This window comes from Monodelphis domestica, chromosome 3 (assembly GCF_027887165.1).
Source record: "Monodelphis domestica isolate mMonDom1 chromosome 3, mMonDom1.pri, whole genome shotgun sequence".
NCBI lineage: Eukaryota > Metazoa > Chordata > Mammalia > Didelphimorphia > Didelphidae > Monodelphis > Monodelphis domestica.
In genome coordinates, this window is record NC_077229.1 from 397202080 (window position 1) to 397229649 (window position 27570).

The 27570-nt window shown below is 34.3% G+C and overlaps 1 protein-coding gene across 1 annotated transcript in view; it reads left to right on the forward strand.

The window, feature by feature from the left end:
• LPCAT1 (lysophosphatidylcholine acyltransferase 1) overlaps positions 1 to 27570 on the forward strand; it is a 183485-nt gene that overhangs the window by 54694 nt on the left and 101221 nt on the right. The window contains exon 2 of the mRNA XM_001369539.5: positions 25853 to 25995. Within this exon, the coding sequence (XP_001369576.2) occupies positions 25853 to 25995 (143 nt within the window). The remainder of the gene's footprint in view (positions 1 to 25852; positions 25996 to 27570) is intronic.

Here is a 27570-nt window from a genome sequence, read left to right on the forward strand (position 1 = left end):
CTACTAATATTTGAAGGGTAGTTAAACTGAAGGAAAGCAGCAGAGTATTGTAGGTGGGAAGAATTCTACAGAGTATTTCACAGGGTAAACATAAAGATTTAGACGGCACTCTCAATTCCTCACTCCCTTAAAAGCAAGCACAATATTATGTGTGAATGTTGCCTATTCAATTTCATTTTTACTTATGGTATAAAATTTTATAAGCTTGTATGATTATGGTACATTGTTGACTCACAGCCCAATAAAACTTGCTCAGGTCTTTCCTATCCAAAAAAAAAATAATAATCCACCTCTGACATATACTTCCTGTATATGTCTTGTATGTATGATCTTGAATACATTTTTCACCTCTAGACCTAGGAAATGTTTCATTATCTCTGTTCTTTAGTACTGTTGTTGGATTTTCAATTATTCATAGTTCTCTTCCCTTTTATCAATCCTTTCCTTTACATCATTGTAAATGTGTATGATTTTCTTCTAGTTCTTCTTTCACTAGGCAGTACTACATACCATAATCATTATGATAATAATAATAGAAACTAGTTCACTTTCCCCCTGCTTTTCATGTGTTATTAAAGCTACATATTTCACACACATAGTGTCTCCTTTCCTAACTACTAATGGATAAAAACTTTCTTTTTTTTTCTTCTCCCATTTTACCATAATGCCCAGGAGAATGCTGAGTACACAGTGGATGCTTAATAAATACTTGCTTAATAGATGGGTGGATGAAATCTTAGGATCCAGCAAGCTCTCACAAATGATAACTGTTTTGGAATATAAGGAAGATACACCTCAGGCTGCTAGAGAGACATGGGAGACAACAAAAAGAGAAGAAAAATAATATACTCCCATGTGGGGTGCTTCCCCTTATCTTCAAGAGGTCTTCTTTCCATCCATGCTAGCTCAGCATGAGTGTAGAGAAAGTAGTGGATTCTGGAAAAGTATAAGCCATGATTGCTTTGTCATGGTGAACTGCCTCTAAATTTGTCAAAGTAAAACAAGTAGGAATGGAACTCCAGGCTTAGATGTGACTTCTGGAACATAGACCACAAGAGAGAAAACATAGGAGTTAATTTTTAGAATCATTTCTCTGTTGTCAGTCTTACAGAACTTTCAGAACTGGTATAAGAACTCAGGACCAAAAAACTACCACTCTCTCTGAATGGATAAGAATATGTTTGTCTCTAAATTTCTTTACTTCTTCATAAGGTCCCATACTTACAGTCAGATTTATATGGCAAGAAATAGAGAAGAGGATTTCTGGTATTGCTAAATAAATTATGACATATTGGGGGCAGGAAGGTGGCTCAGTGGATAGAGAGCCAGGTCTGGAGATAGGAGGTCTTGGGTTTAAACATGGTCTCAGACACTTCCTAGTTGTGTGACCCAAGGCAAGTCACTTAACCCCCATTGCCTCGCCCTTACCACTCTTCAGCTTTGAAACCAATACTCATTTGATTGATTGAAGGTAAGGGCTTACTCAAATAAAAAAATAAATAAAGCACTCTTAATACTTGACATGTAATCCATAGCTTTTAAGAAATATTATTAGCTTAAGTGCTAGTTGAAAACAAATAATTATACTTCATTTAGAAGACTTAATGCCTTTAGAGGAATTAGTATTGAGTGCTATGGGGATTTGTGATTTCTTCAAACCAGCACTTATATTCCTGGAAGTGAAAAAACTATTTTTTACATTTCTCAGGAAAATTATCAACTTTTCTGAATATTAAACTTCAAATGCTGATTGTTTTCTTGGAGAGACAGAAGTAGCATAATTGAAAGAATAAAGTTTTAGTTTTCCCTAGAAAGAATTCTAGTCCAGGAATTCTTAGAGCATTTTGTGTAAAAATAGCTTTGGATTTGGGTCAGAATACCTGGACTTTAATCCTGTGTCTACTCCTTACCCCCTTGAGACATAAGGAAAGTTTTTTTTTTTTTTTAACTGCATTGGGTCTCAATTTCCTCCTCTTTAAAACTAACGGGTTGCACGACATGAGGTTTAAAGTTCCTTCTATTTCTAAATCCTAAAAACTTTCTGCTATAGCATATTCCCAGCTGTGAAGGTTCTTGATGTTAACATAAATGAAACTTGACTTTCTTCAAAGTTGAATACCATTGCAGAAAAAGACTGGTTCCCTGTAAACAAACTATGGCATTACATTTAGTTCACAGTGATGGTGCCATGCTGATAGTTACAAACTATTCTTGACAACCAATAATCTTGAATATTTCCTTGGCCCTTTCTATACAGGTAGCTTTTTTAAAGGAAAAAAAAACCCAATTTGTGTGTTCTTTACCTATCAGGATACACCTTTATGTGTTGTTCTTTTTCCTGTAATCAATCAATATTTATTTAGACATTTACTATGGGTAGACTTTCCCATATTTCCCTCAGTTCCTCAAATTCACTATTTTTATTGGAGAAAAATATTCCATTCCATTAATTGGCCACAGTTTAATTTAGCCACTCTCCAGCTAATGCAGCTAAGCCAATTTTAGAACTGCTAAGGAGTTACTAGTTTTTATGATTTTATCCTTTCTTTTTCCTATCTCCTCTCTTATGGATTATAACTAGAAAGTAAAAATTACTTTAAAAGCAAATAGAGGGGGGAAAAAACCAAGCATTTAGATATTGCAGAAATTGGATAATTGGTCTCCAAGTTATCAAAAATTAAACAGGCAGCATTTAATACTGTAATAAGGTCAAAACATTGTGACTAGAATCAAGATTAAAATGGATTATTCTTTTTTTTAAATATGTTAGACTTCTGAAAAGGCAGAAGCTAGAGAAAGCAAGGCTTACTAGGAATCTACTGAATTCAGTCATCCAGCAAAGAAACACTGAGATGTGATGGCAGCTCACAGTGTTTTAACCCAGGGATGTAAAAAAATGTATCATTACTAATGTGAAGTAAGTATTGGGCAAGAATTTTGGGACAAGATGATGAGCTTATTTTTTGACACATGATATTTAACTTTATGCAATTAAATAACTGATTAGAGGTCTTATAGCCATCAAAAGACACAGGATTGAAAAAGAAGATAGTCCAGGATGTAGATATGGAAATCATCTTCATAGTCATACCAGTAGATAGGACAAACCAAAAGTATTTTATCATTAGAGCTGAGGCCAAAAAAAAAATCTTTAAACAGGAAGGGAGTTGACATCTATTTTAGAGGCATAATTTTAAGGGGTTCAGAATGATAGCTGGAATGACCCCATTGAAACTGGCTAGGAAATACTCCTTCTGGTTCTATATCTCAAAGATATCAGATGGGAGAAGGGACCTACGTGTATAAAAATATTTTCAACTGATCTTTTTGTAGTGGCAAAGAATTGTAAACTGATTGTGGTATCCATTAATTGAGGAATGGCTAAACAAGTTGTGGTATATGGTTGTAATGGAATATTATTGTGCTATAAGAAATTAAAAACAGAATGAGTAGAGAAGAAAAACAAGATGAGTTCAGAAGAAGACTTATATGGTACTGGAAAGACTTATATGAACTGATGCAAAGTAAAAGGACCAGAAGCAGAAGAACTGTATATATGGTAACAGAAATATTGTACAATGATCATCTTTGAAGGACTAGACTATTATCAGCACTAAACTATTATCAAGTTGCCAAGATAACCCTAAGGGACTCGTGATAAAATTAAAAACCCCACTATCCACAGCCAAAGAAAGAATTGTCAGAATCTGATTGCAGATCAACACAAGCCATTCTTCACTTTATTATCTTCATGATTTTTAAAAATTGTATATGTGCTATGTATTTTCTACCATGGCATGAGGAATGTGGAAGTATATATTGCAAGAAAGCACTGGTATAAGTCTATTTATTGCCTCATGAAGGGGGAGGGAGGGAGAGAGAATCTGAATTGCAAAATGTCAGAAAACAATAGTTAAAAATTGTTTTACATGTAATTGAAAAAAGTTTTTGAGTTAAAGGAAAAAAGAAACTAAGTACAATGTTAAGAAAGCTTATCAAAAGTAATTTCTATTTAATGAGAACTTTACTCATGTAATACGAAATTAGTGAAAAGAAAATGGACAATACATACAATAAGTCTTGTTTTGATAATACATCTGTTCAAAAGGAGGACCATCAGCTGAGATGCTAGAAAAGGAAATTGAGTCAATTGTCAATTTTACAAATGGAGCAAGGTTTCCTTTATTCATTTACTCACACACTTTTCCATTTATTTATTGCAAGAAATCATTTATATAGAAAAGAAGAAGCTGGAAAGAAAGAGATAGCATATACCACAGTACAAGAGTGAGAGTATGTTTTCTCATCAGGAATAAGAAGGGATAAGAGATAACACCATAAGACCTAGGGTTTAATGTTCAAAGAGTAAGAGGGAAATATCATTTTAATCTCTGCTCTGTCATAGGTGTTTAATCACTGGAATTTCTCTCTTATTCATTAAGCAAGGAAGATTTGTTATGCTATCTAGAATCTTCTTCCTCATGTCATAGAGAGACTACATGGGGTCTAGAAAGTCAGCCTTGATATTCGACCCTAGGTTCAAGTCTGACCTTGGTTACAGACAAATACTAGCTGTGTAACCATGTGTAAGTCTCTTAGCCCCTCAGTGTCCTATGGAATTTTTTCTCTAAGACTATAAATTGAAATGATGTGTTGATCTGCATTTGTGGATGGAATTTCCCTTCCAGGGAGTTTCCAAAAGTGATTAAATCATAGACCTGGATGCTCATCCCACTTCCTCCTAGCTACCCTCCCCAAATAAGCACTGAGATATATCAGCTATAAATTTAAACTCCCCCTTCATGGGTAAATTGGATGATGTCTCTGGGCAGAGAGTTTCCCAAAATAGGTAGGTATATGGGTTTTAAATAATTTTTAATGAATATCTATAAGATATATACAGGATGAACTGGAGGTAGTCTCAGTGGGAAGGCATTAAAAATAAAGAGGACTGAAAAAGCCTTTTTGAAGAAGGTGGGATTTTAACTGAGACTTGAGGGAAGATAGAAAAAACAGGAGGAAGAAATAATGGAGAGTTCTAGATATGGGGAACAGCCAGTGAGAATGCTAGAATAAGGACAATGAAGTGTCCTATGGGAGGAATAACAAGGAGACCAGTATCACTGAACTGCAGAATATGGGGGATGGAAGGTGTAAGAAGCCTGGGAAGGTGAGAGGGGAACAGGTTCTAAAGGGCTTTAAAAGGCAAAACTGAGGATTTTTTATTTTATCCTTGAGGTAAGTGAGCCACTAGAGTGGCAGTGACACTGCATAGAGGAGTAATATGATGAAACCTATACTTTAGGAAAATTATTTTGATAGCTGAATGGAAAACAGACTGGATCAGGAAGAAACTTTAGCTTGGGAGGTCAGTCAGTAAGAATGTATTAAACACCTACTATGTGCCAGGAACTCTGTTTAAGTAGTATGGATACAAAGAAACAGTTTTGGCCTTTTGAAGAGGTGACAAACTCTTGTCACCCATAAAAAAATGGGAGGGATAACATGAAAACAGCATGTTCAAATGCAATATATAAGGTAAATAGGAAATAAATCGATGGTGGGAAGCCATCCAAACTAAGAGGAATTGGAAAAGGCTTTTTGTAGAAGATGAGATTTTAGTTAGAACTTAAAAGGAAGCTAAGGAAGTCAAGAAGCAGAAATCAAACATATGGGGAAAATGCTATTAGCCAAAAAATGGGATATATTATTTGTGGAACAAAAAGGAGGCCATTATCACAGTTCTGAAGAATATATGGAGGGGTTTGTAAGATTTTAAAAAAATTAGAAAGGTGATAGAGGAGACAGGTTAATGAAGAGCTTTGAATGCCACATAGAATTTTATATTTGATCCCAGTGGTGATAGGGTACCATTGGAATTTATTGAGTAGGGGATGTGACATGGTTGGCCTTATACTTTAAGAAAATGATAGTTGTGGTTGAATGGAGAAGGGAATAGAGCAAGAGAAGTCTTGTGGCAGGCTAACCAACCAGCAGGTTATGGGCAGAATTTAATTGTGAGAGCCTGTATCAGAGTGGTAGCAGATAAAAAGGAGAAGAAAGGCTGGAAACCCAGCATACCAGAGATGTTAAAAAGACAGAATTGGCCAATAATTGGCAACAAATTGAATCAACAATTCTTCTTTATTGGCCTTATCACTTATTCTTGATATAATTCTTTTGATTTCATGGCATTCTCTGATGGATATTCATCCTCACATGGAACATCTGTAACTTAAATAAGGATAACTAGTCAAAAAGAATTGAAATAATCAAAACTTGGGAGGACTAATTTAATCAGGTTTTAAAAAAGGTTTTGTTTTGAAATGGTCTTTCTTGCCTATAAAGCATATAATATTGTTTAATTTGCATAATGCTTTAGGATTTTCACCATCTCTTTTGATCCTTAAAATAATTTGATTTAGTAGGAATGGAAAGTAAGTATTGTTTTCTCTTCCTACCTCCTTTCAAACAGGTGAACAAACTGACATAGAAAGGAGGTTGATTTGCCTGTCACCCAGCTTGTAAATGACAGTTCTAAAATCAAAATGGAATCTCTCCTATCCTAGATTATGAGATAATCAGACTCCCCCATTTTTATCATTGGAATATATACCCACTTGAAAGTAATGATTTATTTTGATGTGCTTCAAGATTAAACTTGCTATGTCAGTCAGCCAACATTTATTGTATGTGGGCACTGTGCTTAGTATAGTAGACACAAAAGATAAAAAATGAAGCAATATCTGGGTTAGGGATTTATATTCTATTGGAGAAAATAAAATGTACACATAAAAGTAAGTGTAAAATATATGCCAAACAAATACATGTATGCAAAATATCAGGAAACTAATAAATTATTTATTGAAGTTATTTGAAGCAAAAGTTTATAATAACTGCAATGGCAAACATCCTCAGTTTGATACTTTATATTAGAAGAGTGACAGAACCTTTAGTCACACTGTATAAAGAGGACAATAATTACCAAAAAGGAATTTAATTATATTTTGGTCCTTCAAAAACATCTGCCATTAAACTCATTTAAATAATTATGCCTCTTAAAACATATACTAGATTTTGGTATATATGAAATATGTAGGTTTTTAAAAATAGATTTTCAGTCTTCAGCAGAAAAAAACGTTGTTTGCCTTCCACTTCCTGTGTGTTCAAGGTTTAGAAAGTAGTTACCTTTTTGTGCTTTTAGTTCTAGTTTCTCAGATTCAAAAAAATTAGTTCAGGGGAAGAATAGTACCTTCCTACATTGTTAGAAAAAGTTATTCTTGTTAATAATGGCTGGTCTTACTTCAGTAGTTACTGAGTCTAGGTGCCTAAGTGATATCAGACTTCACTGTTAACAATTTCAAATAAATAGTATTAGCCCTGAAATTTATTATAGTGCAAATAGCTTCCTTGCTGGATTTACATGTTTCTTCCAACTCTATTTTATTTCTAAACATTAAAACTATTGACAGAAAATGAGTGAGGAGGGAAATACATGATTTTTAAAATATATATTTTTGAAGTGTTATATTTTTTTGAAGATTGTTAGTAAAATGTTTTCAGTCATATCCTATTCATCATAACTCTATTTGGATTTCTTGTCAAAGCTACTGTGGTTTCCCATTTCCTTTTCCAGCTTATTTTACAGGTGAGGAACTGAGACTAACAGGATTAAGTGACTTCCCTAAGGTCACATAGCTAGTAAGTTTCTGAGGCCACATTTGAACTCAGGAAGATGAGGCTTCCTAACTCTAGGTCTAGTGCTCTATCCACTATACCACCTAGCTAGTCAGGATGAGTTGGAAATTACTGAACAAAAAGACCCTTAATTAAGTACTTATTTGTCTGTTTTCAAAAATCTATTCATCTAAACTCGACTCCTTTAGCCAATCTTTAAATTCCTGTTTCTCCCATGATAAGGATATGGAAGGATTGCCACTTCTAATTCATCCCTTATTTTGATCCACTTAATTCTGTCACTACTTTCCTGACTCTTTTGCCAAGATCTCTGACAAATTTGTTCTGAAAAAATGTATCTTGATCCATAGACACTGAGGAACAATTTGGCAACATCTCTAAGCTCTTTCCCATTTACAGAAATCTTTTTAAGTTCTTTCCTAGTCCATAGCCCAAAAGAGTAGTCCAAGAAGGGTTTCTTTCCCCTCAGCTCAGTCCCTCCTCCATTCTTCTTCCCAGCTTCCTCATGCATATATGTAATATTATATGTGCATATATAATATATATTTAATTTTTCCCAATTATATGTAAGAACAATTTTTTCTCATTTATTTTCTAAAATTTTAAGTTCCAAATTCTTTCCTTCCTCCCTCCCTGAGATGGTAAACAATTTTATTTAGTTAGTTCATGTGTGATTATGCAAAACATTTCCATATTGGTCATGTTGTGGAAAAAGAATCATATTAAAAATAAAACATGAAGAAAATAAAGTGAAAAATAGTATGCTTCCATCTGCATTCAGACTCCATCAGTTCTTTCTCTGGAAGTGGATAGGTTTTTTTTTTTTTATCATGAGTCTTTTGGAATTGACTTCCATCATTGTTTTGATATTCCTCATGATTTCTGAAGTCCTTTCCTTGCATAAAATGTTTCTGTTTTACTTCTCATACTTAAGTTTTTTTTAAGTCAGTTTTAAAGGTATCTTTCCTTTCTCTGCCTCTTCAGTCTATCAACCCAATCTATCATATAAGTCCCCAAATTTCAGTTTCTCTACTAAGCTTCAAAAGTCCCTGTCATTGTTAAACATCTTTCCTAAGAATCATCAATAAAGTTTTCAGTATCCTAATTTGAATCATTGATCTTTCCCTAACTTTTCTAAAAGGTCATATGCCACATGAATTTGGTTCCTGGGCTCCATTTTCATGCTTCAAAGGCTAAACTAGTATCTAATTACCCATTTCTATGCTGACAATTCTCAGTGTATCTATCCTGACCCATCTTCTCTGTTGATTACCAGTCTCATATCTCCAACTGCCTTTCAGGTATCTTGAACTGGATATGCAGTAGATATCTTAAACTAAACTTCTCCAAAACAGAACTCATTATCTTTTTCCCTAAACCATCCCTCCCCTGTCCCCCACCTTTCCTATTGCCAAATTGGGCAACACCCTCTTCCCAGTCCTGCCAGTTCACAATCTAGGAGTTATCTATCACTCCTCACTCTCTCACCACCCATATCCAATCTGTCGCAGAGGCCTTTCCATTTTACTTTAGCCACATTTTAAAAATGTGTTCCCTTCTCTCCCTTGACACTGATAACACACCTTTCTCCTGAACTATTGCAATAGCCTGCTTAAAGTCTTTCTTCACTGGAATCTATCCTGCCTTCAGCTACTATAGTAATTTTTTTAGTATAGCACTCCTCCTCCCCCCTTTCCCAAATAAACTCTAATGGCCTCCTATTCCTCCAAGATTAAATACAAGATCCTGTGCTTGGCATTCAAAGGCCTTTTTAACTTAGCCTCCTCCTTAATTTCCTGTCTTACATCTTTGTCTCCACCATTATACTCTTTGATTCTATGACCCTGACATCCTTGTTCTTTCACAAATAAAACACTTCATCTCTTGGCTTTGGGTATTTTCTCTGACTAATTTCCATACCTGAAATATTTGCCCTCTTCTTTTTCACCTACTGGCTTTGGTGGTTCTTATAAGTCACTCTAAAATCCCATTTTCTAAAGGAAACCTTTTGAAACCTTTTAATTTTAGTGTTTTCCCATTGTTAATTGTATCTTATTTATCCTACATAGAGGTTATTTGTATATATTTATTTGTTGTCTCCACTTTTAGATTCTGAACACATTGAGGGCAAGGATTGTCTTTTGCTTTTTTTCATAATCCCAGTTTCAGCACAGTGCCTGGCACATAGTAGGCACTTAACAAATGCTTATTGATTGATTGATTTTCTGAGTTAAATATTAACATATCTAAAACCCAATTTCACATCTTGATCACTCCTACCTCAGCCAATCAAAGCTATTCTTATTGGGTGTTGCAAACAAAATTCCACATGAATTAATGTAATATATTTGTGTTATTATTAACTGACTACATAGGCACATTGGTTGCTCCTTTCACTAATGATACCCTTTGAACTTCAGAATAAAAGGAAGTATACTTGAGAGGTTTTTATTACCCTGGGGTCATAGCCCCTTGCAAAGTCTTTAGATCCCCAATACAAATACCTGAATGGACTTATGGATGATTTAGAGAACAGTTCTAATGAAGCTGCATGATGGTTTCAAAAACAGGTCCCATAAGTCAATTACTATAACCCAGTTTCTTAGTCTGTAAAATAGGGTGTGTATGAATTCAGTAACTTATAATTAGAGAAACCTTTGAAAGTGCTAGGTAAATGATAGCAATATATGGTATATGTCTACACAGTCCTTTCATGTGGTTATTAAAATCACTCTAAAACTATAGTTGTCATCCTTTAAACTCCCTTAACACTGCATAAAGTTGCCATTTGCTTCCAGGGGCTCTCCTAAGATGGTTATAATCACATCTGTACTGTTATGACCCCACACTTAACAGTCAGACTTTAAACTGGTTCCCATCATACCTCAAAGGAAAATTAAAATATCATGGGAAGTAGCATCATCCTCACAGTGGCTTGCTACGAGAACACTTCTAAATGGTTGAACAACTATTTATCCATTAAATGGTAACAATAAGTACTTTCCTTGTCCTTCTTAAACTACGAAATAATTTAATCATTTCTGTAACTAAAATGGCAATATTTATCAACTTTCATTTGGGCAGTTCTTTTCCTCCCAGTGAATTAAAAACTTTTTGTCACACAGACAATCTGGATGTTTTAAAATAAAACTTTATTTTTTTATGTTTTATCTTTATTTTAAAAACAAATTTCCACATAGGTTTTCCAAAGTTATATGATTCATGTTGTCTCCCCCCCTCCTTTATTCCCCTCTTCCAGAGTTGACAAGCAATTCAGTCTGGATTATACATGTATTATCATGCAAAATTTATTTCCATATTACTCATTTTTAAGTGAATAATCTTATAAAATCAAAACCCCAAAATCATATGCCTGAATAAACAAGTGATAAATCATGCTTTTATTTGCATAAAATAAACATTTTAAATACATATTTTTCCAAATTATTGTTACCTGCATAGAACTCAGTATTAACTTTTCTGAGCACTTACTATATATGTAATGTGCTAGTCACAAAATATCTGCCAAATATTTTCATTCAATAATTTTAAAATATATTTTATAAATTATTTCAGGGGAAGAATTGACTGCTCTTAGAAAAATTAAAGATTTTCATATGAAGTTTGAGCTAATAAATAGGTAGAAAAGTTTTAAGTTGAAAAATGATTTGCTGTTAAGTGAAAATGCTTGTATTGATAAATTATTTTCCATAAAATACCACATAACCAGAAACATTAATAGATCCCCCAAAGTACCTAACTTCTATTCATGGAATATTTGTTCTATTGATATACCTCTGCTTCCAATATGTAGTTACATATATATGCATTCAGGGTACTAGATACTGAAGCTTATAAGCAATTGCAGTTACTTTTCTCTGTTTTCCATGATAATGTTGTTGTGTACCTTTTGGTATATTAGTAAAAAAAAAGAGATAAAATGTGATCATGTGACATCATTGAATCTTGGGTGATCAGAGAATCCTTATTATGACTGATTTAAGCTGGTATTAACTGTTTCATTTTATATAATAAGGTGAAACTGAACAGAGCTTCTCTGAAAGGGAATGTGGAATGTCAAAAATCACATTTTAGAGTAATTTTAGATCAAATCAAGAGGATGAGCTATGATTCCTAGAGGTTATTGTCAACATTCATAGTTGCTTTTAACTAATATTATGATTATGAAATGTTTGTTATAAAATATATATTAAATTAATTATTGTAATTCGGTAACAAAACAAATCTTTTATATTTTTACATATTTTATTTATTATGAACCTTATTTTAATAAATTAATAACAAAAATAAGTAGACTTACCAGTATTAATCTATTAGTATCTCAGAACAGTGCAAGAATCCAAGTAAACATAGGTACTTTAGCTGTAAGGCTTTTTATTTAGAGCTTCCATTATTTTAAATTACGATATGCCTGTTTTTACATTTTAATAAAATAATGTTTCTTGAATTATAAATAATTTATTAATTCTATCAACACTTGCAGGGTTATGCAAAATGTAGAGCCATTTTGTGGAATTCTATTCTTTTTTTTTTTTAATGTATTACAGGGGACATCTAGGTGGCTCAGTGGTTTGAGAGCCAGGCCTAGAGATGAAAGGTCCTGAGTTCAAATCTATCCTCAGTTATTTCCTAGCTGTGTGACTTGGGCAAATCAATCCCAATTGCCTATCCCAGTGATGGCAAACATTTTAGAGACCATGTTTCATGCCCCACCCCCAGAAACCATGTGCCCCCCAAGTTCTAGACACACCTGCTACCCCCTACTCCACACAGGGAAGGGAGGAAGCACTCCTATTAGGCTACTGAGCAGAGGGTGGGTAAAGTGAGGAATACCCTCAGGGAGTGTAGAGAGGGGGAAGGGAGTGGCCCAAGTGCTCTGCTCCCCTCCAGCTCTGCTACCTGTGAGCCACCCCCCTTACCCCCATGCACTCCCATTGGGTGCTGGGCAGAAGGGTGGGTGATGTGAAAAAAATGTCATCAGGCATGGTAGAGAGGGGGAGGGGAGCAGCTCCCCCTGAGTTGCTCTTCCTTTTTAGTAAAAAATTCTGGGACAGGGGGAAGGCAGTGCATATGCCACAGAGAGTGCTCTGCGTGGCATCTTTGGCACCTGTTCCATAGGTTTGCCATCACTGACAAAGCCCTTACTGTTCTACCTTGGAACTAAAACATGGTATTTATTCTAAGATGGAGGGTAAAAGGTAAGCATATCTTTACTTTGACTAACTTCTGACTGAAAAATGTCCTTTCCTTTCAATGATTGCTAGTAACATACAAGACTTCACCAGACTACCAAGGGGTTGATGATATTAAAAGAAAAGGTGAAAAATCCTCACTTTAATGATAATATAGTATAGTGGAAAGAGTACTGGATCTTGGACTCTAGAGATTTGAGTTCAGATTCTGGGTCTACCACTTATTAACTAAGATGACCTTAGGTAATTCATTTAACTTCTCATATACATCCTCTTTTCTGCATTCACACAAACACATCCTCATTCATCATCATTTTCCAAGATTAATGCATTAGTCTTCTAATTGGTACCTCTGCTTCAAGTCTTCACATTCTAGTTCATTCTCAAGTCAGTTGCCAAAGTGATTTTGCTAAAGTATAGGTCTTGCCATGTCATCCTCTTCTCCGTCTCTCTCAACATATACTTGGTAAAGCAAAGTGGCTCCCAGTTACCTCCAGGATCAAATATCAGATCTTTCATTTAGTGTTTAAAGACCTTCACAGCCTGATCCCTTTTATACCTTTCTTGTCTTCTGCTTGCCTTTTGCTTCCTTCATGTATTCTACAATCTAGCCACAACTGCTTACTTTCTATTTCTCACTCAGTATTGCCATGCTTTTGCACTGGCTAGTTACCATGCCTTGAATGCTTTTCTTCCTCATCTCCAACTTTTAGCTTTCTTCAAGACTTAGTTCAAATCTTATTTTTTTCAAGTAGTCTTTCTAGGACCTCTACCATACTTAATGACTTCCTCCTGGAATTACCTTCATTTACCTGCATATATTTTATATTTTCATAGTTATTTGCATATTGTTTTTCTTATTAGAGTATGTGCTCTTTCAGGCCAAGGACTGTGTTTTTGCTTTTTTTGTGTGTTCTCAGCATCTAATAAGCAATTAATAAATGTTCATGGATTCATTCTTCATCCAATAAATGGGTATAATAATATTTGTGTTCTCCATTACACAGTTATTATGAATATCAAATGAGGTAATATGTGTAAAATGCTTTATAATCATAAAGTGCTAGACTCACAGAATTCTAGAATTGCAGAAGGCTTCAGTGGTCATCTAATCCAAAAAGTAATAGCAAAAGGAAATAAGATATTCCCATTGTGATATATCTGACAAGTGATCATGCAAACTATCTTTGAAGATGTCCAGTGAAGTTGAACTTGTCTCTTCCAGAAATAACCCATGGCATTTTTGAAAAGCTCTAGTTGTTTAGAAATTTCCCTTACTATAAAACCTAAATTTTCCTCTTTGTAATTTTTTTCCTTTGTTCCCAGTACAGCCCATTAGGGCCAAAAAGATACATGATCCCTCTTTGATATGACTTTAAATTACCTGAAGTTAGCTATCGTGTAAGTATACTCCCTTCCACCCTTACTCTTTGCTTATACAAGTTATATTTTCCTGAACCTTCAACCAATATTAATATGTCCAAGGACCTCAAGGACATCCTTCTTTGGATGTTTTCTTTCTTTTTTTAAACTAGAACCCAGGGATGAACACAATACTTAGAAATAGTCTGGTCAAGATAGAAAAGAAGTCTATAACTATATGTCCTTGTAAACATGGCCTCACAGTGAATTTGTTGGTCACTTTGACAACAGTCCCTCAGTTCTTTGTCCTAGTCAGATCACATCTGAAATACCGAGTATTACTACTGCTATACTTTGAAGGTTTTTTAAAATTTTATTTTTATCATCACACAAAACACATTTCCATGTTGCTCATTATTGTAAGAGCACACTTGTACAAAACCCAACCCCCAAAATAAAAGTGCAAATACTCTGATGTGAAAGATAGTATGCTTTGTTCTATATCCATCCAACTCCTACAGTTCTTTCTCTGGGGGTGGATCATTGAATTGCTGACAGTAGCCAAGTTTTCACAGATAATCATTATACAATATTGCTTTACTGTGTACAGTGTTCTGGTTCTGCTTGTTTTGCTCTGCATCATTTCATACAGATCTTTCCAGCTTTTTCTGAAATCATCTTGCTTAGCATTCCTTATAGCACAATAGTATTCCAACATGTACCACAGTTTCTTTAGCCATTCCCTAATTATACATTTTGATGTTTTAATACATGTGAGTTATTTCTTTAGTTTTGCATGAATATTTAGAAAGTAGCAGAATGGTTCAATTTATGGAAATAGTTTTAGAATGTAAAAGGGTCTTCCTTAAAGGTAACTCTCTATGAAGAAAGCTTTCAGAATATATTTGATTGTACCATGGAACATATTACTACCTGAGAGCAGGGTACAATGAGAGACATAAACTCTATCATGCCCTGGAGCAGTGAAACAATAATTTTCTCAGTGATTCCCTAGTGGCTCTAATGCATTTCCCCAAGTGAATTTGTGGGTTGTATAACATAACAGCACTCTCTGTTCAAAGAGTTTTATAGCAACATTATTGTAATTGCAAAAAACCTGGAATTAACTTAAATGTCCAACAAGAGGGGAATGGTTAAAGAAATAAGATACATTAATGCAATGGAATGCTAAAGTACAACTAAGAGTGACAAGTATGAAGAATATAAAGAAGTACATTTATTTCTATTAAATAATGTCAAGTTTTTGAAAAATGCCAAACCAGATGAACAATCTGTGTCCACATAAGGAGAAGTGAATAGGAATGAATGGACAGAGGATCCTGATAGTAACTAAAATTTATGACATTTTGTGTATTGAAATTCATTTCTTTAATTGTAAATGGTTGCAAAGCAAGTTTAATTACTTGTATTGGTGTTTAATAAGAAGGTTTGGCATGGTTCCACTTTTGAAATGTTTTTGTAGCAATGTGGCATGTCATTAGCATCACTAGGTATGCCTATCTGACTGTCTACCCATAGGCATTAATAGCTCTTTCCTGGCAGAAAGGTTCATTCCCTAGACTCTTGAATCATCCTCCCCTGGTGTGTTCTACCATTGGACCACACTTTGAAAAACAGATGAAATGTGCCTGTTTGATACTCAATTCATTTTTCCATTTTTGTTTGTAAATGGTAGGTATGATTATGTTCATGTGCAGTTAATCTACTTATCCATGTTTGAGTTTAATTCATATTTTATTTAAAATTTGATCAACTTTCAGCTTATGAACAGGCAGTGTTCTAAATGGTCATTTGTAAGTCTATTGTCTGAAACTCAGAGGATATTTGCCAAAGAAGCCATATAATAAATCATGCTTAAATTCGCAGGCTAGCCCATAAAATTGAATTAATAATGTACCTGAAATGTATCATAATGTACCTGAAAAATTGCATTAATAACATTTTCCAGCTATACTTAACTATCATTTATAACAGTGATAAAAACCTTTTAGAGACAGAATGCCTGGCCCCACCCCAACCCCACCTCCCAGACCAAGTGCCATGTCCCTTACCCCCACCAAGTGCCAGGTCTGCCCTGCCTTCACCCCCAACACATAGGGGAGGGACTAAGTGCTCCCATTGGGCTGCTAGGCTATTTAGCAGATAAAGTGAGGAATGTTCTCAGCAAGTGTAGAGAAGGGGAGAGGAGTGACCTGAACACTCAACTCCCTTTCAGCTTTGCCACCACCTGTGAGCTGCCCACTTTATCCCCTGTGCACTTCCATCGGACTGCTGGGCAAAGGAGGGGGATGTGAAAAAATGTCCTCAGGCATGGTGGAGAGGGGGAGGGGAGTAGCTCTGCCCAAATCCCTCTGTCTTTCTAGTAACAAACTCTGGGGGGTGGGGATGGAGAGGGAGGATAGTTAAGTGCCCACAGAGAGCACTCTGCATTACCATCTTTGGCACCCATGCCATGGGTTCACCATCACTGATTTATAATATAGTTCTTGTGGAGAAATGTATTTTGATCTCAAATTTCAATATAGTCTTTGTTTTGTGATGGTACCCCTCATTAGTAAGGTAAGGAAGATTCAGGGGATTAAGAGAGAATATTACTGGGTACTAGTAACTTATTAACTTTCTATATTATTTATCAGAGAAAGTATCTGTCATTTGATTACCTCCAAGGTATTTGGAATTGAAGAGTAAGTAAAGAGCAGATTCCTAGTTGGGGTAGAGTTCTTGCTCTACTACTCTAATATCTTTTCTTATCTGAAGTTCATTTTTTTAAAAAGCATGTTGTTGCTGGTAATTTGCACAAATTACCCTTTGTTGTTTTGTCATTTTGGGGTAAGTAACTTTTCCTTTCTCATGTTTTCAAGTATTAGTTCCATCCTATTATTTTTTCTATTTCAATAAAATAAATTTTTTGGTAATTTAATTGGGGTAGCATTGAGTAAATAGATTAGGATTGTCATTTTTATTATATTGGCTCTGCCCACCTAACAACGATTATTTTTTCTTCAATTATTTAAATCAGACTTTATTTGTATAAGAAATCCTTTCTAATTATGTTCATATCATTTATAGATTTGTTTTGGAAGAAGTACTAGTAGGTATTCTATCTATGGTTCATTTAAATGGGCCATCTATTACTATCTCTTTTTGTAAGACATTAGTGATACATAGAAATGCTAATAATTTATGTGGGCTTGTTTTATATTCTGCTACTTTGCTAAAATGATTGATAGTTTCAATTAATTTTACTTGAATCTCTAGGATTTTCTACATAATATCATCTGCAAAAAAAGAGAGTATTATCTCTTTGTCTGTTCTGATATCTTCAATATCTCTCTTTTTTTTCTTATCACTATTCCTAGCATTTCTAGTACAATTTTAAGCAGCATTGTTGATAATGGACATCCTTGTTTTACGCCTGATCTTATAGGGAAGGTTTCTAATATGCCTATTTCACTCTAGAGATATACTACTTATTAATCTTAGGAAAAATCCATTTATACCTATACTTTTGAGTATTTATAGTAGGAATGAGTGTTTTATATTCTGTCAAAAACTTTTTCTGCATCTATTGATGTAATCATATGATTTTTATTTCTTTTTGTGGATCTAATTTAATATGTTAAGTTTGCATATATTAAATCATGACTACATACCTGGTATAAATTCTGTTTTGTCATAAAGTATACTTTTTGTGATATTCTTATAGTCTCCTGGCTAATATTTTATTTAGATTTTTTCCATATATATTCATTAATGAAATTGGCTTGTAATTTTCTTTCTTTCTCTATTTTCAGTATTCCTGATTTAGGTATCCTCCACATACATGTTTCATAAAAGGAGTTTAGTAGAATTCCTTCTATACTGCTTGTTCTAAATAATTTGTATAATATTGGAACTAGATGATCTTTAGATGTTTGGTAAAATTCACTTGTAAGTCCATCTTATCCTGATGGTTTTTTCTTAGGAAGCTCTTTTATACCCCATTCAATTTCTTTTTTCTAAAGTAGGTTTATTTAAATATTCCATTTCCTCCTCTATCTAGACAACTTATATTTTTGTAAGTATTCATCTACTTTACTAAAATTATCTAATTTATTTGCAGCTAATTGAGCAAAATAACTCTTAATAATTGTTTTGATTTCATTTTCATGAGTGGTAAATTTACCCCTTTCATTTTTGATGTGGTTTGATTTTCTTTTCTCTTTTTAAAAATCTATTGACTAATTGTTTATTTTGTTGTATTTTTCCCACAAAATCAACTCTTAGTTTTGTTTATTAACTCAGTGCTTTTATTTTATATCAGTTTGTTAATCTCACCCTTAGTTTTTAGAATTACCCATTTAGTATTGAATTGGGGATTTTAAATTTCTTCTTTTCCTAATTTTTAAGTTGTATACTCAGTTCCTTTCTTTATTTTTTTTTAACCTGAGTAAACTCAGATCCTTTCTTTATTTTATTGACATAACCTTCAAAGATATAAAATTTCCCTAACTTCTGCTTTTGCTATATCCCATAAGTTCTGGTAGTTGCCTTGTTATAATTTTCTTTAATAAAATCATTTATTGTTTCTTTTATTCTTTAGTCCTCTTATTCTTTAAGATAACATTATTTAGTCTCTGATTAATTTTTATTCTGTGCTTCCATGGTCCCTTACTGGATATAATTTTTATTGCATTGTGATCTGAAAATGATGCATTTAATATTCCTGTTTTTCTGCATTTAATTATAAAATTCTGTTAATAGACAAATTATCCACAGGAGTCTATAAACAACAAGAAAGAAATTCACATGAAAACCAGATCTTTTTTTTTCACATATAGTTTGATTTTTAAGAAATGTCAAGACATGCGTAGATATTTCTGTTTAAGCTTTTATATATATACATATATAAACACTATTACCTTTCCATACATGGTGCCAGCAAAGTGTTCTATTTGCTTATATCCTTTTCTGCCCTTTGTTTTCTTCCATGAGTTTTAAAAAGTTTTATTGATTTTTTCTCCTCTATTTGTGTTTCTAACTCCATTATCCCTGAGTAGAACCTTCTTTGCAAAAAGTAAATAAACAAATTTGTTGTTGTTCATTCATTTTCACTTGTATCTGACTCTTTGTGACCATATTTAAAACTTTCTTGGCAAAGATACTGGAGTGGTCTGCCATTTCCTTCTCTTGCTCAGAGGAAACTGAGGCAAATAGAGTTAATTGACTTGTTTAGGGTCACATAGCTAGTGTCTGAGACCAGATTTGAACTCAGAAAGATGAGTCTTCCTGACTCTAGACTCAGGACTCTATTCACTTTGCCCCCTCTCTACCCACATATGTGTATCTGTGTGTGTCTATATGTGTTATCCAACAAAATAAATGAACACATTGATCATTTCTCTGAATGCACACCTCATCATACATCAGTCGTTAATTATGTTTGTCAAGAGGTGAGAGATGTGTTTCATCATGATCCTTTTGAAGATAGATAAATGTTGTAAATAAAAAAATAATAAAAATAAAAGTCCATTAATGTACCAGTTCTCCACTTGTCCTTTCAACAACTTTTACTTTCCTCTTCTGTCATCTTTGCCAAACTGAAGGGCATAATGTGGAAGCTTGGTTGTTTACGTTTCTGTAATTATTAATGCTTTGGAGAATTCTCTTAATGTGGTTGTCAATAGTTTCCATTTTTCACTTGATAATTTCTCCTTGATGTTCTTTTTGATTTAGTGTGTGTTGACCTTTTCTTAGAAAGAGTTAGCTCAGGACAGTCCTATGGTAGGGTCAACACAACCTTTTTGTGACCCTCTTTGTGGTCTTATAATTCCAAAGGACCCTTTCTCAAAATAATGTTTTTAAATGCATAAACTTGAATATATAGGATTACAAAGGAAGCACTTGAAATCCATTTGCCCCATTTTTTAAAAAGTTTACTCACCCTAACTTAAGAGTGGCTTAGAAATTCCTCTCAGCTCTGCTACTAGACATCGAATAGATGCCATTGGCCTTCAAGCCCAGTGATTAGACTTTCTTTAAGGAAAGGCTAGACAGAGAACTGAGAAAACCTGGGCTAGACTCTCTAGTGTGCTAACTACATTCTTTTGATCAAAAGTGATACAGTTCATTAAAGCAACATCACAGAATCCTAGAATGTTAAAAATTGTAAGGAACCTAACTGGTCATCTATTCCAGTTACTTCAAACAAGAAAACTGAAGTCCAGTATGGTGAAATGACTCCATAAATTAGTTCACTTTCTATGTACAGACCCTGAAGTACTACCGTTAAAATACAAAAGAAAAAATGACTAAGTATCTTTTGGTACTTATCAGCTCTTGGGTTCCTAACTAATAGCCTATTTATTTCTCTCATTTAGCTGTGACAGGTTATAGTTCATGGCCTGTTTTGTTTCAATTTATTCTCAGCAAAAGGCTTTGGGGTACAACTGCCTCTTTGATAAGTCTTTGCTACTCAGTTTTTGCATGCAAATCTCAGCAGGTTCTTAAATTAATCTACTGTAAACTGTTCCTGTAGCCCTCTAGAGTCTAGTTTCTTGTTTTTTTCCTCTCTGAGTGGCTTTGAAATGTTATTTATTATAGATATAGTTAATGTAACTTATTGAGCCCTCATTTCTTTCTTAATTAATTCATTGAGTACCAGCCTCAAGGTATGAATTCCTGGGCTGGTTGAGTTATATAGGTGCCAAAAGCCTCCTATGAACAAATTAGGTAGCCAGTAGGATCAGCATAGATCTGCAGAAGGGTAGGAAAGCTTGCATGAACTTGAGAAATTTGAATTAAACGAAATAGCAATTAAAAAAAATTGATATCTAGGTGATGACAGAACCAGGATGGTTCAATAAGAAGAGGTTTTCAGTCCAGAATGCTTTTCAGGTAAATTAGAGATTTTACATACATTCAGTGAACGAAAAGGATTTATTCAGGGCTTACTGTATGCCAGGGAAGGGTTATGCTCAACACTGGGTAGACAACTACAAAAACAAAAGCAATGCTTGCCTTCAAGGAGCTTCAGTTCTAATGGAAAAGATAATATACAAAGAGTAGTGATCAGGAAGGTCAGTTTGATCCAGAAAGTAACAGAGGAGGGTAAGTGGAGCCATAGTGGAGTAAGTTGACACAGCCCTTCCAGGAACTATGGCTGAGTTGTTGATTTGTTCATGGTTCCAGAACTAGAAAATTAAGGAGTAGCAGGAATGTCTGAGAGGCACAGTTCTGCAAACAGTGGCAAGGCAGCTGGTGAGATGGTCCAGGAAGTAAAACATGACTAGAACCTGCCTGAAATATTTGGTCTGGTGAGGCAGTCTTCAATAAGGACATTCAAGGCAAGAGTTCAAAAGATGAAAGAGTTAAAATTCAGGGCAACATAAAAGCAAACAGGAACACACATACTAATGTGTAGCTTGAACAGTCAATTATACTACTGTGTTTTTCTGAGACTTACTGGCAGGGTCCAATACCATGACTATAAGTAGTAATAGGCATTTGAATGAGATGGTAAGTATAGGAAACAATAGCAGTTTTCATTGGGATATGGAGGAATTTAGAGGTTGAAGGAAATAGAAACCATCTTATCCAATTTACTCAATATCTTATTTTACAGATAAAGAAAACAAAGACCATAGAGCCCAAAGTCTCATAGTAAGCAAAATTTGCTCCTATCTCTAGGTAACTAAGTCTTTGCATTTTATCATTTGGTTTCTTAATAACCACCCTTGGGAATGGGGTAGGGGGGTGTGGAGATGGAGGCAGAGGGGAATTATATAAAGACTACACAAATTAATATAGACTAACAAAGGGAAGCAGGCTTATTCAGACTTCCTAGCTAGAGAGAGAACTTAATATTTGTCCTATGTTGTCTCTAGCTCATTATACTAAAATTCATTAAATTTTTTTTGAATAATTATTGATTTTTCTAAAAAATCTGGTCTGACATTTCACTAGTTTAGAGCATTTCTGTTTAGGGAGATCTCCTCTAGCAATGCAGATCTTTACCTACTCCACCATCCATGGTCTTGGAAAGTTGCCAGGGGCATCAAGAGGCTGAATGATTTGGCCAGACATAGAGCCAGTATATGTCAAAGATGGGACTATATCCCATGTCTTTCCTACTCAGAGGCAAGATCTTTAACTGCTTCAACACTATCTCTCTGGATAATTTATACTTGTCAATCCGGCCCTGGAGTAACTTAAACCAAATGTTTAGGACTGTAATTCTCAAACTATTCTTTATCTTTCTCTGGGTCATCTGTTACCTCTTTTATTAGATCTTTGGAGCTTGTTGCTTAAGGGATCAGCACCATGGATTTGTAGCTCATTCCCCATAATAACCCCAAGCCAGTTTTGGGTTTGCCAGGAAGCTTATCAGGGCTACCCAACTCCTTACCTTCTGGACACTGAATATAGAAACAGAATATGCTGCTTTGAGTCTGTTTTAGCTGAATATTCAAATCAATGTCTTTGAAGAAGAATATTCAGAAAGTGATGAAATACCAAAGGAAATAAAGAAGAAAAGTTATCTTACTACTAAGAACTCATTGCCTTACTCTGTTATTAGCTTTTCTCTGCTCTCTCTCTATATATATCTTCTTTATGTTTCTTTCCATATTTGGCTTCCCCATTATATTGTGAGCTCATCAAGAGCAGGGACTGTGGTTTTGCTTTTCTGCTTGTCCTTCACACTTAGCAGAGTTCTTAGTAAACACTGCTGACCCTTTATCAGAATCAGGTCTAACATACAGATAAGGTAGCTCTTGTTTACCAATGGTTTAGAACCAGGTAGGTTGCAGCCCAAGAGGAAAGATGACAAATTAAGCCAGGACGGTCTTTTTCATATGTAAGGACAAAGTGGGAAGAGCAGAGACTTTTCTTTACCAACTATTTGTACCTCTAGAGAAAATCAGAGTACAGAAGGGGAGCAGACATGAATCTCATTCTCAAGGGCTATTATACAGCATGGATTTCTTTTTTGATCTTTTCCTTTGTGCCAAAGAATGCTGCAGTTTTTTATTTAATGCTACCTAAATATCCCAAGAGTAATTTGCAGATGCCACAATTTCTGTTGCCATTGTTTTAGCTAACTAGAGTTTTCAGATTAATTTGTCTTAGTTCTGTTTCCCTTTCCTTCATACTGTGCATAGTCAGTGCTATTTCATCTTTAAAAATCTATAAAAGATTTTTTTTCTTTTCCATTCCAGAAATATATACCAGTGACTTCTTTTTCTTTTGAAATGTTTCATCCATTCATTTGCTCACTGAATCAAAGATTCAGGGCTACAAAGGACCTTAGAGGTCAATCTAATTCAGTAGTATCAAACTCAGATAAAAATAGGAACCACTAACCCATATAAAAGTAGTTAAGTATTGCTGTGGATATAGTGTCCAACATGTGGTCAGGAAGACTTAAATTCAAATTAACCTCAGATACTGAATAGCTATGTGACCCTGGGCAAGTTACTTACCCATGTTTGCTTCAGTTCTTCATTTGTAAAATGAGCTAGAGATAGGGAATGACAACTTCAGTATCTTTGCCAAGAAAATTCTAGATGCGATCATGAAGAGTCAGACATGACTAAAACAACTGAACAACAAAAATAAATAAGAATTCACATATTGGATAAGAAGCAGGCCACATAGTGAATAAGAAAAACACTGACATTGTTTATGTTTTATTATATTTTTATTTATTTTGTTAAATATTTCCCACTTACATTTTAATCTTGTTGGAATAGTATTCATAGGAGCTTTATTTTTATACTTCTGATTTAATATAACCCCTTCAGATTGTAGAAGAGGAAATCTAGGCCCAGAAAATTTGTAACTTGCCTTATGTAATATAGTTCACAAATATTAGAAAAGTTTGAGTCTGGATTTTATGGCTACCTCCATTTATTTTTCTCCTACACAGTGGCTTGTTTGCTTTATTCAGTTTTAAACTGTTAGAAAGATTAGGGAGAATTTATCTAGCCTTAACACTCATTTCTTCTCTTTACCTATCTAAAATTACAGACAAATATTGCATTGTCAAATTTTAAAAGATATATGCATAACTTCTGTAAGAACTACTTTTAGGTGATTTGTTTAGAATAATTGTTTATGTGACACTAAAAAGATTGCAAAAATCTTTGCCTATATTATCATTTAATTCTTTCAGTAACTGTGAACATAGCCTCAGTCCAAGGTTACCAGCCTACCTTTCCTTACAAACTGGTAAAATATGCATTTTATTTAAATACAAAGATATAGTAACTTTCTGTTTTTAAGAAACCTTTATCATTCAAAAATTATAATCTGTTCTTCTCTATTTGATTTCTTGTTGTAGAATATTCTTGAGTTCCATAATCCTATCCTGTCTTTGTCCTGGATCTAGCTTCCACTTTCCATATTCTTGTTTAGATGGAATTTCCCTTTTCCCTTGTTGGTTCCTCTTTCTAGTCAGGTTCAGCTGACCTTCAGCTTCCTCTTTTCTACTTAGAGCCAAAGGCTATTCTTTGATTTTTCATTTTTCATATGCCTTTATTTTTCACAAAGGGCTATATTTGTTTCCAAAAAGACTATCCCTATCAGTTCTGCTTTCCCTGATTACTGAGCACTTTTTACTTTATTTTTCAACCTGTTTTTATTTATGGCATTGACCCTACTTTCTAGGTTCTATGGCAAGGGAATAACACTATAAGTAGTTATAAGAATAGAAAGAGTATCCCAGTTCTCTGTTCTGGCTTTTAAAATCTTCAAAATTCCAGTGTCATTTTTTTAATGATTTCTCAAGTAGCTACTAGTTTTGGTCTTTGATCACTTATTCCCTATGTGACTTTTGGGTGAAAGTTAAGGAAGAAGAGTGCTTCTTTTCTAAGCTAGAACAGCAACTTTGATGTGTAAAACTACCTTACTAGGTCAGATGATGTGAAAGCAGCATTTGTTTCGAGTCTAACAGTAATGGTGCTATTTAATGTGAGTCAGCAAGCAGGACAAAGAGTATAAATTAAATTAGTGGGAGAAAAACACCAGTCTTGTTTCTAAAATTACCTATACCAAAGATATTTTTAGTTGGAAGCCAAGAAGGTGGGAGTTTAGAAGTAAAGAGATTAATGTTCAGAAGGTATATTTCAAATGAATTATGTTTCTCAATTAAGATTTATGTTCTGCATTATGCAATATTTCACATTTTCCTTAGATTATTGAAAGGTGGCATTCTTGAGCTAGAAAGAATGTATCTTGTGGCAATGTAGTAGCATAGTGGATAGAGTGCTGGACTTGGAGTTCGGGGGACCTGAGTTCATACAGACATCCTAGCTATGTGACCCTGGGTAAGTCACTTAACCCCAACTGCTAGGTCATTACCACTCTTCTGCCTTAAAATTGATACTATCATTACCCAGTTATTAATTATAAGCAGAAGGTAAAGGTTTAAAAAAAATAAAAGAATATCTCATAAAGCAAATTTTTTTTATCTTCCTCAGTGTTTTCTTTAGATTTTACAAGTAGAGAAATTATTATGAATAGGAATGCCAATAATTAAGATATTATGATAATAATTACATTTTTTTGTGTTTTTCTAGATTGCCTTCATGACTTTGACCTTGTTTCCAATCCGACTTTTGTTCGCTGCATTTATGATGTTATTGGCATGGCCATTTGCATTTGTTGCTTCTTTGGGATCTGCTGAGAAAGAACTTGAAAAGCCCCTGGCTTTATGGAGAAAGTGAGTAACTAAATCTCATGGAATACACATATGTGCATATGTATATGTAGTTGTTTAAATAAGTAACAAAGAGATAAAGTGTTAATATTTCAGGACACTAAGAGGTTTAGTTAGTGGATAGCCTGGTATCATGAAGATGCCTGGAGTTCAAACTTGCCTTTAGCCGCTTACTTAGACAAGTCACTTAACCCTTCTGAATCTGTTTCCTTATTTAATAAAATAGGGAAAACAATTACTCCTACCTTGGTGGATCCTAGAGGTTAATTGAAATAACATCTGTAAATCACTTTGCAAATTTTCAAACACTAAAATGAATGCTAGTTTTTATTAAAGTAGTTTTTAGAAATGAGCATTCATCATAGCATATTTACTAAGTCAAAGAGAGATTTTGATCTGAGTTGCTGTTAATAAATACCCATACAACAAAATCAGAGATCATTTAAAGTATTGAAATGAGAAACTGAAAGAATATGTTTTCTGCTCTGATGGTATTCTATTAGTCATATTCCCTTCCAAATCAAGTTCTCTACTTTTTTTTTTAACCCTTACCTTCTGTCTTAGAATCAATATTATGTATTGGTTGCAAGGCAGAAGAGCAGTAAGAGATAGGCAGTGGTGGAGGGGGGGTTAAGTGACTTGTCCAAGGTCACACAACTAGGAAGTGGCTGAAGCCAGATTTGAAACCATGACCTCCTGTCTCTAGGCCTGGCTCTCAATCCACTGAGACACCCAGCTTCCCCCAAGTTCCCTATTCTTGTCAATGATATTAACATTTTTTTCCCTCTCTTAACTTGGGAATCCATCTCCTTCATTTGATATTCACAGCAATTCATTCACAAAGTTCTGTTTGTTTGTTTGTTTGTTTATTAAATTTTTTTTTGAACCATCCCTTTTTTGGTATTCTTAGTGCCACAACCTTGGACCTCATTAAATAGATTATTCTGGTTCTTTGAGGTGGTTTTTCTTTTCCACAAGTTCATTCTGTACAGTTCAACTAGATTAAACTTCTTTTAAAAACCTCTTTAATCATGAGACATACTTTCTAATAAACCTTTAGTAAGAGTCCCTTCGTAGACAAACTAAAGAATTGTATACTAGGTGATAGTACAGTTAAGTAGACTTGGAATTGATTGAATAATTAGACCCCAAAATATTTATTAGTGGATTGTTCTTCACTTGAAGGGATGCCTTTAATGAAGTTTTCCACATTTCTTCTATCCTTAAGCTGATTGTGTTCAATATTTTTATCTGGTATTTGCCTGATGGTATGGAGGGCATGCTTATCAAATTCATGGGTCAAAGGAAGCAGGGAGGGATAGTTAATACAACAGGTGATAGAAAAGAGATCCAATAAGATGTGTCAAAATACTGAAACGGGCAACTGAAAATGACTTGAAATTTAATTGTTAACTATATGGTTCAGTATTTGGGTTATAAAAAAAATCATATTCACAAGTGAAAAAGTCTGGGGGGAAAGGTAGGGGGAAAGAAGGAAGGAGAAGTGTTGTGACTAGAAAGGAGTTTATACACCAAAGACCAGAGGTTTCTAGTAGACTACAAGCTCATTATGATTTT